Below are 13,607 nucleotides of genomic sequence, written 5' to 3'. Positions count from 1 at the left end.
AGGGACCACAGGCATCAGTGACTAGCTGTACTGACTAGAGGGACCACAGGCATCATAGACTAGCCCTAAACTCTAGCAGCATCACTCTTCACTGAGGTGGTCTTAGAGAAGTGCCTATCATTGACATGCTGTTTTTATGTGTGTGTGTGTGTTGTTGTTGATTGTAATTAAGGCATGATGTTGTAGAGCAATGAGGTCAATCCCAGGGCTTTCTAATCAAACCAACCTAAGAGGTTCTGGCAGCCAGATAGCTACTAATTAATCTGAGTACCACACTCCCGTATTAGGATTATAGCTACAGTCTCACTGCAGAATCCAACGTTTGTCCATAAACGTACAATTTTGAAGGCTACATTTAGGCATATATTCCCGAATGGTTAATTTAAGGGTTAACACAGTTCTTATTCAGTGCAGCTGATAAAAGTCTCCTGACCCGGTGATAAGGCCACAGGAAGTGGACTGTAAGCTTTGTTTACAAATCGTTTCTACTGTGGGAAACAGCATTCACCGTAATAACACTACTGTATCCTAAAGTAGCGTAACACAATACTACTACACACTAAGAAAATAGGGTTCCTCAAGGGTTCTCTGGGAAGGTGCTGGTTCTATAGTGGAACCACGATGACTCAAATAACCCATTGAGCCCTTCAATGGTTATTTTCAGTTCAGAAAAGGGTTCTTCTTCTCCTCTTTTATGTATTAACATGTAGTTACAGTTTTTCTTGATCGCCAAGACACATTTAATGAAACTGGGGTCCACTTGGATCTCCATCAGAATCTAATGGGTACTGAAGTATTCTTTTTCACACAAAATAAAAATGCTAAGCACATTTCTTGCAAAAAAAAAAAAAAGTAAACAACTTTCTACAAAAGATTCAAAAGTCATTTGAGTCGATCAAAAGGTCAACATTTTGGTAACAGCTGATACAAATGACTCCCATGAATGTGAACCTCTTCTGCACACGGGCAAAACTTCTTTCAATTGTTCAACCAGGAATCAGTCCTTCTTCATGTGTGAAACAGGTCACCTCTGAGTTGCTGTTGGCAAGAATGGATCGGACGTTCCAGGGCTAGCACACCTGATGCAACTTAACACAATAATCACATCTCAAATCAATAATCACATCTCAAAATCAATAATCACATCTCAAAATCAATAATCACATCTCAAAATCAATAATCACATCTCAAAATAAATAATCACATCTCAAAATCAATAATCACATCTCAAATCAATAATCACATCTCAAATCAATAATCACATCTCAAAATCAATAATCACATCTCAAAATCAATAATAACATCTCAAATCAATAATCACATCTCAAATCAATAATCACATCTCAAATCAATAATCACATCTCAAATCAATAATAACATTTCAAATCAATAATAACATCTCAAATCAATAATCACATCTCAAATCAATAATAACAACTGAAATCAATAATAACAACTCAAATCTAAATGTAATTTTCACATGCTTCGTACACAACAGATGTAGACTAACAGTGAAATGCTTACTTACGGACTCTTCCCAACAATGCAGAGAGAAAGCAGATGAATAGAAAAATAATAACACAAGGAATTAATACACAATGAGTAACGATAACTTGGATATATACACGCTGTACCAGTACTGAGTCCATGTGTAAGAGTAGAGGTAATGACTTGGCTATATACACAGGGAACCAGTACAGAGTCAACGTACAGAGGTATGAGGTAATAACTTGGCTATATACACAGGGTATCAGTACCGAGTCGATATGCAGGAGTACAAGGTAATAACTTGGCTATGTACACGGGGTACCAGTACGGTGTTGGTGTGCAGGAGTACGAGGTAGTTGAGGTATATTTTGTACATTTAAAAAATATATATATTTCACCTTTATTTAACCAGGTAGGCTAGTTGAGAACAAGTTCTCATTTACAACTGCGACCTGGCCAAGATAAAGCATAGCAGTGTGAACAGACAACAACACAGAGTTACACATGGAGTAAACAATAAACAAGTTAATAACAGAGTATAAATTTTTTTTTTAAAGATTCTATACATTGTGTGCAAAAGGCATGAGGAGGTAGGCGAATAATTACAATTTAGCAGATTAACACTGGAGTGATAAATGATCAGATGGTCATGTGCAGGTAGAGATACTGGTGTGCAAAAGAGCAGAAAAGTAAATAAATAAAAACAGTATGGGGATGACGTAGGTAAATTGGGTGGGCTATTTACCGATGGAATATGTACTTATGTAAATAAATGTTTTAAAATGTTTTATAAATTTGCTAAAATATTAAACATTTTAGATTCTTCAAAGTAGTCTTTTGCCTTCATGCCAGCTTTAAATACTCTTGGCATTCTCTCAGCCAACTTCACCTGAAATGCTTTTCCAACCGTCTTGAAGGTGTTCCCACATATGCTGAGCACTTGTTGGCTGTTTTTCCTTCATTCTGTGGTCCAACTCATCCCAAACCATCTCAATTGAGTTGAGGTCGGGTGATTGTGGATGCCAGGTCATCTGATGCAGCCCTCCATCACTCTCCTTGGTCAAATAGCCCTTACACAGCTTGGAGGTGTGTTGAGTAATTGTCCTGTTGAAAAACAAATGATAGTCCCACTAAGCACAAACCAAATGGGATGGTGTATCGCTGCAGAATGCTGTGGTAGCCATGCTGGTTAAGTGTGCCTTGAATTCTAAATAAATCATTGACAGTGTCACCAGCAAAGCACTCCCACACAATCACACCTCCTCCATGCTTCACGGTGGGAACCACACATGCGGAGATCATCCATTCACCTACTCTGCGTCTCACAAAGACATGGCGATTGCAGCAATTCGACCGTGAAGGCCCGCTTCATGCAGTCTCCTCTGAACAGTTGATGTTGAGATGTGTCTGTTACTTCCACAAATTCCCTTTTAACAAGGCACACCTGTTAATTGAAATTAATTCCAGGTGACTAACTCATGAAGCTGGTTGAGAGAATGCCAAGAGTGTGCAAAGCCGTCATCAAGGCAAAGGGTGGCTACTTTGAAGAATCTCAAATATAAAATATTTAACACTTTTTTTTGCTTACAACAAGATTCCATATGTGTTATTTCATAGTTTTGATGTTTACACTATTATTCTACAATGTACAAAATAGTACAAATTAAGAAAAACCCTTGAATGAGTAAGTGTGTCTAACATTTTGACAGGTTCCCAAGAACACAGTGGCCTCCATCATTCTTAAATGGAAGAAGTTTGGAACCACCAAGAGTCTTCCTAGAGCTGGCCGCCCAGCCAAACTGAGCAATCAGGTCCCTTGGTCAGGGAGGTGACCAAGAACCCGATGGTCACTCTGACAGAGTGTTCCTGTTGAGATGGTAGAACCTTCCAGAAGGACAACCGTCTTCGAACGTTAGGAAATGGTTCTTTATAGCATCATATAGCTTTCATTTTGGAACCTTAGGAAATTGTTATTTATAACATCATACAGGTTCCATTTTGGAACCTTAGGAAATGGTTCTTTGTCGAAACGGCTTTATATAGGCTAAAAAGGCTTTATATAGCACGGAAGAGGGATCTGTTATGGTTACAAGCCAAATAACCCTTATTTTGCACAATATAGAGTACTTTTTTTGTGTGCAGCTAACTGTAGCCATGCACTGTATTCTTAGCTAAATTAGTACAGCTAGCTAACTGTAGACATGCACAATCTTCCTAACTAAAATAGTATAGTTAGTTAACTGCAGCCATGAACAGTGTTCCTTGCTAAAACAGTACAGTTAGCTAACTGTAGCCATGCACAGTGTTCCTAGCTAAAACAGTACAGTTAGCTAACTGTAGCCATGAACAGTGTTCCTTGCTAAAACAGTACAGTTAGCTAACTGTAGCCATGCACAGTGTTCCTAGCTAAAACAGTACAGTTAGCTAACTACAGCCATGCACAGTGTTCCTAGCTAAAACAGTACAGTTAGCTAACTGTAGCCATGCACAGTGCTTCTTGCTTTGGAGCACAGTGTTGCTTTGGAGCTCTGCCGTGCGTACTTTGGAACTTGGAAAGCTTCAAAGATGCAGGGTTTATGTTTGTTCTGTTCGTTCAGTGGTGGCAGTGCATCTGATTTCTGTGTGTGTGTGTGTGCTTTGTGGAGCAGATAGACAGCGACAGCTCGTGATTAGTGACAGTGGTGCTGAGCTGGGTGACTCCTAGGGAAGTGGAAAATGGCTTTACGAGGCCTGAGCAATGTTCATTAGAGTACATAAAGTCGAAAGGCTCCACAGGGCCATTAGGCTGTGAATGGAACCAAAGTAAACTAAAACCTGACTGTAAAATTGAATTAGAAAGCCCGATGCTTAATGGAAAGTTTTAAAAAAAACTCCAGCATTTACTGATTCCCTCCATTTCTCTTCTTCCTGTTTTTTCCTTTCATTATTTAGCCTAGTTGAACAGCAGCAGGTGAGGAGAATAAGGATTTTCACAAGATAACATACTGTTATCTATAATAGAGAATTAATCATCGTGATTGTGGTTGTTGCGGTTGTTTTAGTACCCTTAAGTTGAAAAGTGCAATTCAATGGTTGTATGTCACTCTGGATAAGTGTCTGCTTTATGACTAACATGTAAATGTACCGAATTGTAATTTCTCACTCACTGTTTTCCCTACAGATGCCAGAATGGGACAACAAGAGAAGCTCAAGAGGATCTCAGGTTAGTGTTAATAACCATTTATAGAGATATACTGGCTCGTCAGGTTAGTGTTTATAACCCCTTGACATAGAGATATACTGGCTCGTCAGGTTAGTGTTTATAACCGCTTAACATAGAGATATACTGGCTAGTCAGGTTAGTGTTTATAACCCTGTATAGAGATATACTGGCTCGTCAGGTTAGTGTTTATAACCCCTTAACATAGAGATGTACTGGCTCATCAGGTTAGTGTTTATAACCGCTTAACATAGAGATATACTGGCTAGTCAGGTTAGTGTTTATAACCCTTTATAGAGATATACTGGCTCGTCAGGTTAGTGTTTATAACCCTTTATAGAGATATACTGGCTCGTCAGGTTAGTGTTTATAACCCTTTATAGAGATATACTGGCTCGTCAGGTTAGTGTTTATAACCCCTTATAGAGATATACTGGCTCGTCAGGTTAGTGTTTATAACCCTTTATAGAGATATACTGGCCCGTCAGGTTAGTGTTTATAACCCCTTAACATAGAGATATACTGGCTCGTCAGGTTAGTGTTTATAACCCCTTAACATAGAGATATACTGGCTCGTCAGGTTAGTGTTTATAACCCTGTATAGAGATATACTGGCTCGTCAGGTTAGTGTTTATAACCCTGTATAGAGATATACTGGCTCGTCAGGTTAGTGTTTATAACCCCTTAACATAGAGATATACTGGCTCGTCAGGTTAGTGTTTATAACCCCTTAACATAGAGATATACTGGCTCGTCAGGTTAGTGTTTATAACCCTGTATAAAGATATACTGGCTCGTCAGGTTAGTGTTTATTATCCTTTATCAGGAGGATAACTTTCTCAAGGTGAGATGGATTGTCAGGGAGTAGTGACCACACTGAGGTTTTTTTATTTTATTTTATTTCATCTTTATTTAACTTGGCAAGTCAGTTTAAGAACAAATTCTTATTTACAATGACTGCCTAAACCGGCCAAACCCAGATGATGCTGGGACAATTGTGCGCCGCCCTATGGGACTCGCAATCATGGCCGGTTGTGATACAGCCTGGTATTTTTTGTTATTTTTGATATTTTATTAGGATCCCCATTAGCTGTTGCAAATGCAGCAGCTAATCTTCCTGGGGTTCACACAAAACATAAAACATGACAGAGTACAGAACATCAATAGACAAGAACAGCTCAAGGACAGAACTACATACATTTTTGTATTCAAACCAGGGTGTTTGTCGTGACGCCTCTAGCACTGAGATGCAGTGCCTTAGACTGCTGCGCCACTCGGGAGCCCAAGACAGGAACAATTATACAATGTAAAGTGTAGTGTAAAACATAGATTTGAAAACGGAATCCCAGAGTTGCATTCCAAATCATGTTTTAACCCTAACTGTTAAAAGGTGTGTCCCTTATCTATCCGTCTTTGGATCGCTCTTGCACCTTTAGATTGGTCCGTCGAGACAGATTATTAAGGTCTCCCATTTTTCATGATCTTCTAGTCGGTGTACCAGTAATACAGACAGCTTTGACATTTAGCCTGCAGTAAGTCATTGCACAGAAAGAGATGGCTCACTTAGCTATAGGTAAAAACTATATGGTTAATTGGATAGGTATATTAGGGTTATTTGGATAGGTATACAGGTTATTTGGATAGGTATACAGGTTCTTTGGATAGATATTTGAGGGTTATTTGGATGGGTATATCAGGGTTATTTGGATGGGTATATTAGGGTTATATGGATAGGCTTATTAGGGTTCTTTGGAGAGGTATACAGTTATTGTGACAGGTATGCAGGTTATTTGGATTCTTATACATGTTATTTGGATAGACATGAGTTATTTGGATAGGTATATTAGGGTTATTTTGATAGGTACAGTGGGGAGAACAAGTATTTGACACACTGCCGATTTTGCAGGTTTTCCTACTTACAAAGCATGTAGAGGTCTGTAATTTTTATCATAGGTACACTTCAACTGTGAGAGACGGAATCTAAAACAAAAATGCAGAAAATCACATTGTATGATTTTTAAGTCATTAATTTGCATTTTATTGCATGACATAAGTATTTGATAATTCAGGGAAGCAGAACTTAATATTTGGTACAGAAATCTTGGTTTGCAATTACAGAGATCATATGTTTCCTGTAGTTCTTGACCAGGTTTGCACACACTGCAGCAGGGATTTTGGCCCACTCCTCCATACAGAACTTCTCCAGATCCTTCAGGTTTCGGGGCTGTCGCTGGGCAATACGGACTTTCAGCTCCCTCCAAAGATTTCTATTGGGTTCAGGACTGGAGACTGGCTAGGCCACTCCAGGACCTTGAGGTGCTTCTTACGGAGCCACTCCTTAGTTGCCCTGGCTGTGTGTTTCGGGTCGTTGTCATGGTGGAAGACCCAGCCACGACCCATCTTCAATGCTCTTACTGAGGGAAGGAGGTTGTTGGCCAAGATCTCGCGATACATGGCCCCATCCATCCTCCCCTCAATACGGTGCAGTCGTCCTGTCCCTTTTGCAGAAGAGCATCCCCACAGAATGATGTTTCCACCTCCATGCTTCACGGTTGGGATGGTGTTCTTGGGGTTGTACTCATCCTGCTTCTTCCTCCAAACACGGCGAGTGGAGTTTAGACCAAAAAGCTAAATTTTTGTCTCATCAGACCACATGACCTTCTCCCATTCCTCCTCTGGATCACCCAGATGGTCATTGGCAAACTTCAGACGGGCCTGGACATGTGCTGGCTTGAGCAGGGGGGCATTGCGTGCGCTGCAGGATTTTAATCCATGATGGCGTAGTTTAAAACTAATGGTTTTCTTTGAGGCTGTGGTCCCAGCTCTCTTCAGGTCATTGACCAGGTCCTGCCGTAAAGTTCTGGGCTGATCCCTCACCTTCCTCATGATCATTGATGCCCCACGAGGTGAGATCTTGCATGGAGCCCCAGACCGAGGGTGTTTGACTGTCATCTTGAACAGTTGTTGCCTTCTCACCAAGCTGCTTGCCTATTGTCCTGTAGCCCATCCCAGCCGTGTGCAGGTCTACAGTTTTATCCCTGATGTCCTTACACAGCTCTCTGGCCTTGGCCATTGTGGAGAGGTTGGAGTCTGTTTGATTGAGTGTGTGGACAGGTGTCTTTTATACAGGTAACGAGTTCAAACAGGTGCAGTTAATACAGGTAATGAGTGGAGAACAGGAGGCATTCTTAAAGAAAAACTAACAGGTCTGTGAGAGCCGGAATTCTTACTGGTTGGTAGGTGATCAAATACTTATGTCATGCAATACAATGCAAATTAATGACTTAAAAATCATACATTGTGATTTTCTGGATTTTTGTTTTAGATTCAGTCTCTCACAGTTGAAGTGTACCTATGATAAAATTGACAGACCTCTACATGCTTTGTAAGTAGGATAACCTGCAAAATCGGCAGTGTATCAAATACTTGTTCTCCCCACTGTATATGAGTTATTTGGATAGGTATATGGGATATCTGGATAGGTATATTAGGTTATCTGGATAGGTATATGGGATATCTGGATAGGTGTATTAGGTTATTTGGATAGGTATATTAGGTTATTTGGATAGGTATATTAGGTTATTATTTGGATAGATACACAGGTTATGTTGCTAGGTATATTTGTTTTTTTGGATAGGTTATTTTGATCAAAATACGGGTTATTAGGATAGTATCATGGGTTATTTGGATATGTGTACAGGTTATTTAGATATATATACGGATGATTAGGATAGGTATATGGGTTATTAGGATAGGTATATGGGTTATTAGGATAGGTATATGGGTTATTAGGATAGGTATATGGGTTATTAGGATAGGTATATATGGGTTATTAGGATAGGTATATGGGTTATTTGGATAGGTATATGAGTTATTTGGATAGGTATATGAGTTATTTGGATAGGTATATGAGTTATTTGGATAGGTATATGAGTTATTTGGATAGGTATATGGGTTTTCTGGATAGATATACCGGTTATTTGGATAGGTATATGGGTTATTTGGATAGGTATATGGGTTATTTGGATAGGTATATGGGTTTTCTGGATAGATATACCGGTTATTTGGATAGGTATAGAGGTTATTTGGATAGATATATGGGTTATTTGTATAGGTATAGAGGTTATTTGGATAGGTATACAGGTTATTTGGATAGGTATATGGGTTTTCTGGATAGATATACCGGTTATTTGGATAGGTATATGGGTTATTTGGATAGGTATATGGGTTATTTGGATAGGTATATGGGTTATTTGGATAGGTATATGGGTTTTCTGGATAGATATACCGGTTATTTGGATAGGTATAGAGGTTATTTGGATAGATATATGGGTTATTTGTATAGGTATAGAGGTTATTTGGATAGGTATACAGGTTATTTGGATAGGTATATGGGTTTTCTGGATAGATATACCGGTTATTTGGATAGATATATGGGTTATTTGGATAGGTATATGGGTTATTTGGATAGGTATATGGGTTATTTGGATAGGTATATGGGTTATTTGGATAGGTTTATCATGGTTATGTCACGACTCCTACCGAAGGTGGCTCCCCTTCCTGTTCGGGTGGCGCTCGGCGGTCGTCGTCACCGGCCTACTAGCTGCCACTGATCTTTTCTCCCCTTTCTGTTTATTGGTTTCACCTGTTTGTGTTTTAGGCTGATTATTCGGGCTTTATTTACCGGTAGGCCCGCCTGCTCTGTGTGCGGGATTGTTTTTGTGGTACTTGTGTGCACGTCTGTGGGTTACGTGTTTCCTATTTTCGTGGGTTTTGCTGACAGTTTAAGTCCCCATGTTTGGGGCATTTGTTTATTATGGTATTTGGATAGGTATATTAGTGTTTTTTGGATAGGTATGTAGGTGATTTGGATAGGTTATTTGGATAGGTTATTTGGATAGGTTATTTGGATAGGTTATTTGGATAGGTTATTTGGATAGGTTATTTGGATAGGTTATTTGGATAGGTTATTTGGATAGGTATACAGGTTATTTGGATAGGTTATTTGGATAGGTTATTTGGATAGGTTATTTGGATAAGTATACAGGTTATTTGGATAGGTTATTTGGATAGGTTATTTGGATAGGTATACAGGTTATTTGGATAGGTTATTTGGATTGGTATATTAGGTTATAGGTTTTTCGGATATTTATCTCTCTCAGAGAGAGAGAGAGAGAGAGAATCTGAGAGAGAAAGGGAGAGAGAGAGAGCGATTGACCATGCAAAAGAGGGAGAGTTTGAGGTAATTAAAGAAGAAGAAGAGAACGAGGTCTGTGGCAGTAGTAGTTCCATGCCATGCTAGCACAGCCCATCCAGTGTGTAAATCATGAATCCTGCTCTAAAGCTGTTGACCAAAGAGATGTATTGACTTTTGCGGTGCAGTATTGGCCAACAGGCACACATTGGAGTCCTTTTCCACACCTCGTCTTTTTTCCACTAAAGCATTTCCACTAAAAAGCATTTCCAAATATTTATATTTGACTTGAAAACACGTTGGCTTTGGAACGTTACCTGGAGAGATTAGCAGAGACAAGATAAAGAGTGCATGTTAGCCCTGATCTGTCCCATTCTGATTCATTGTTTTCCGGAATAATGGGATGGTCGGAACACGGAATTCATGGAACACCCCAAAGTTCTATGGAGCAGAGCAGACAAGCCGCAGTAACTACTCAAACCGAGGGCAATTAGAACATGCTGTAAACACATCACTCTCTTTACACTATTATCCATAGGCCTTAGGGTTATCTATAGGCCTACTTTCACACTGTTGTTATATATCCCCAGACAGTATCTGGTACTCAATCACTCTTGGAACAACACACCGTGTATCCCACTGTACAAGATAAAGAGCACATTACTCATACCTTAAGATCTCTCTGTTTTTCTCCTTATACTCTCTTTTGTCTCGCTCTCTCCTTTCCCTCCTAAGCAGTGGCTTGTACCTCTCTATTCTTCAGTCTCTCTCCCTCCCCTCTCTTTTTCTCCATCCCTCCCTCCATCCCCCCCTCTGTCTGAGGTCGTGCCTAACCAGACCCATTCAAGCCAAGCTGGGATACAGTTACATGCTATTCCATATTTTATTAAAAGGAAGAAAAATCTTAAACAAAACAGAGGAATAAGCGGCTCATTAAAGTTTTACTGGGAGAGGTCAGGCCAATTGACCCTGAACATTCAGCCATCCCGGCTCTCATCCCACTGTGTAGAGGAAGCTATAGACACCCTGGCTCTCATCCCACTGTGTAGAGGAGACTATAGACACCCTGGCTCTCATCCCACTGTGTAGAGGAGACTATAGACACCCTGGCTCTCATCCCACTGTGTAGAGGAGACTCTAGACACCCTGGCTCTCATCCCACTGTGTGGAGGAGACTATAGACATCCTGGCTCTCATCCCACTGTGTAGAGGAGAAGCTTGTTTTCCTTCTCCCCATTTCTGGTGTGTCAGGTTCCACCCTGAGCAACCCACTGTGTAGAAATAAATAGTGAGAGGTGGGGGGTGAGTCTAAGAGGGAGAGAGAGATGTGGGAGTGAGTCAGAGAGAGAGAGTATTCTGACAGAGAGATCAGAAAGAGAGAGAGCGAAAGAGAGAGAAGGGGGTAAGAGAGGAAGTGAGAAAGAGGAGTATAACATAGAGAGAGAGAGAATAACAGAGACAGAGCGAGAGAGACAGCGATAGAGAGAGAGACAGCGAGACAAGACATATATATATATATATATATATATATATAGAGAGAGAGAGAGAGAGAGAGAGAGAGAGAGAGAGAGAGAGACAGAGACAGAGAGAGAGACAGAGAGAGAGACAGAGAGAGAGAGAGACAGAGAGAGAGAGAGAGAGAGACAGAGAGAGAGAGAGGGAGACAGAGAGAGAGAGAGTGAGAGAGAATAAGAGAGAATAAGAGAATAATAGAGGCAGAGCGAGAGAGACAAGACATATATATATATATATATAGAGAGAGACAGCGATAGAGAGAGCGATAGAGAGAGACAAGACATATATATATATAGAGAGAGAGCGATAGAGAGAGAGACAGCGAGACAAGACATATATACAGTGCCTTGCGAAAGTATTCAGCCCCCTTGAACTTTGCGACCTTTTGCCACATTTCAGGCTTCAAACATAAAGATATAAAACTATATTTTTTGTGAAGAATCAACAACAAGTGGGACACAATCATGAAGTGGAGCGACATTTATTGGATATTTCAAACTTTTTTAACAAATCAAAAACTGAAAAATTGGGCGTGCAAAATTATTCAGCCCCTTTACTTTCAGTGCAGCAAACTCTCTCCAGAAGTTCAGTGAGGATCTCTGAATGATCCAATGTTGACCTAAATGACTAATGATGATAAATACAATCCACCTGTGTGTAATCAAGTCTCCGTATAAATGCACCTGCACTGTGATAGTCTCAGAGGTCCGTTAAAAGCGCAGAGAGCATCATGAAGAACAAGGAACACACCAGGCAGGTCCGAGATACTGTTGTGAAGAAGTTTAAAGCCGGATTTGGATACAAAAAGATTTCCCAAGCTTTAAACATCCCAAGGAGCACTGTGCAAACGATAATATTGAAATGGAAGGACCACTGCAAATCTACCAAGACCTGGCCGTCCCTCTAAACTTTCAGCTCATACAAGGAGAAGACTGATCACTGATCAAGAGTGGCAAGAAGAAAGCCATTTCTTAAAGATATCCATAAAAAGTGTAATTTAAAGTTTGCCACAAGCCACCTGGGAGACACACCAAACATGTGGAAGAAGGTGCTCTGGTCAGATGAAACCAAAATTTAACTTTTTGGCAACAATGCAAAACGTTATGTTTGGCGTAAAAGCAACACAGCTGAACACACCATCCCCACTGTCAAACATGGTGGTAGCAGCATCATGGTTTGGGCCTGCTTTTCTTCAGCAGGGACAGGGAAGATGGTTAAAATTGATGGGAAGATGGATGGAGCCAAATACAGGACCATTCTGGAAGAAAACCTGATGGAGTCTGCAAAAGACCTGAGACTGGGACGGAGATTTGTCTTCCAACAAGACAATGATCCAAAACATAAAGCAAAATCTACAATGGAATGGTTCAAAAATAAACATATCCAGGTGTTAGAATGGCCAAGTCAAAGTCCAGACCTGAATCCAATCGAGAATCTGTGGAAAGAACTGAAAACTGCTGTTCACAAATGCTCTCCATCCAACCTCACTGAGCTCGAGCTGTTTTGCAAGGAGGAATGGGAAAAAATTTCAGTCTCTCGATGTGCAAAACTGATAGAGACATACCCCAAGCGACTTACAGCTGTAATCGCAGCAAAAGGTGGCGCTACAAAGTATTAACTTAAGGGGGCTGAATAATTTTGCACGCCCAATTTTTCAGTTTTTGATTTGTTAAAAAAGTTTGAAATATCCAATAAATGTCGCTCCACTTCATGATTGTGTCCCACTTGTTGTTGATTCTTCACAAAAAATACAGTTTTATATCTTTATGTTTGAAGCCTGAAATGTGGCAAAAGGTCGCAAAGTTCAAGGGGGCCGAATTATTTCGCAAGGCACTGTATATATATATATATATATATAGAGAGAGACAGCGATAGAGAGAGAGACATCGAAACATAGAGAGAGACAAGACATATCTATATATAGAGAGAGAGAGACAGCGATAGAGAGAGAGACAGCGAGACATAGAGAGAGACAACAAGACATATATATATATATATATATATATTTAGAGAGAGAGAGAGAGAGAGAGAAAGAGAGACAGTGAGACACAGAGAGAGAGACAGACACAGAGGGAGATAGACAAAGAGGGAGAGAGAGAGAGGAGCAGCTTTTTTCGTTTATTTTTACTCTGGTCGTCTAATGGAGACAGGGATAGCAGAGGAGTGTCTCTGTGGAGCTTGAAGATATGAAGCAAACAGACAATCATAATA

General features: G+C 40.1%; 1 protein-coding gene across 1 annotated transcript in view; it reads left to right on the top strand.

Moving 5' to 3' along the window:
- The window catches only part of LOC139376063 (cGMP-inhibited 3',5'-cyclic phosphodiesterase 3A-like), a 235,909-nt gene that overhangs the window by 139,851 nt on the left and 82,451 nt on the right, over positions 1 to 13,607 (top strand). Inside the window, exon 2 of the mRNA XM_071118214.1 lies at positions 4,649 to 4,690. Within this exon, the coding sequence (XP_070974315.1) occupies positions 4,649 to 4,690 (42 nt within the window). The remainder of the gene's footprint in view (positions 1 to 4,648; positions 4,691 to 13,607) is intronic.

This window comes from Oncorhynchus clarkii, chromosome 2, assembly GCF_045791955.1.
Source record: "Oncorhynchus clarkii lewisi isolate Uvic-CL-2024 chromosome 2, UVic_Ocla_1.0, whole genome shotgun sequence".
Lineage (NCBI taxonomy): Eukaryota > Metazoa > Chordata > Actinopteri > Salmoniformes > Salmonidae > Oncorhynchus > Oncorhynchus clarkii.
Note: the sequence above shows the minus strand (reverse complement) of the source record. Positions and strands in the feature narration are given on the sequence as shown.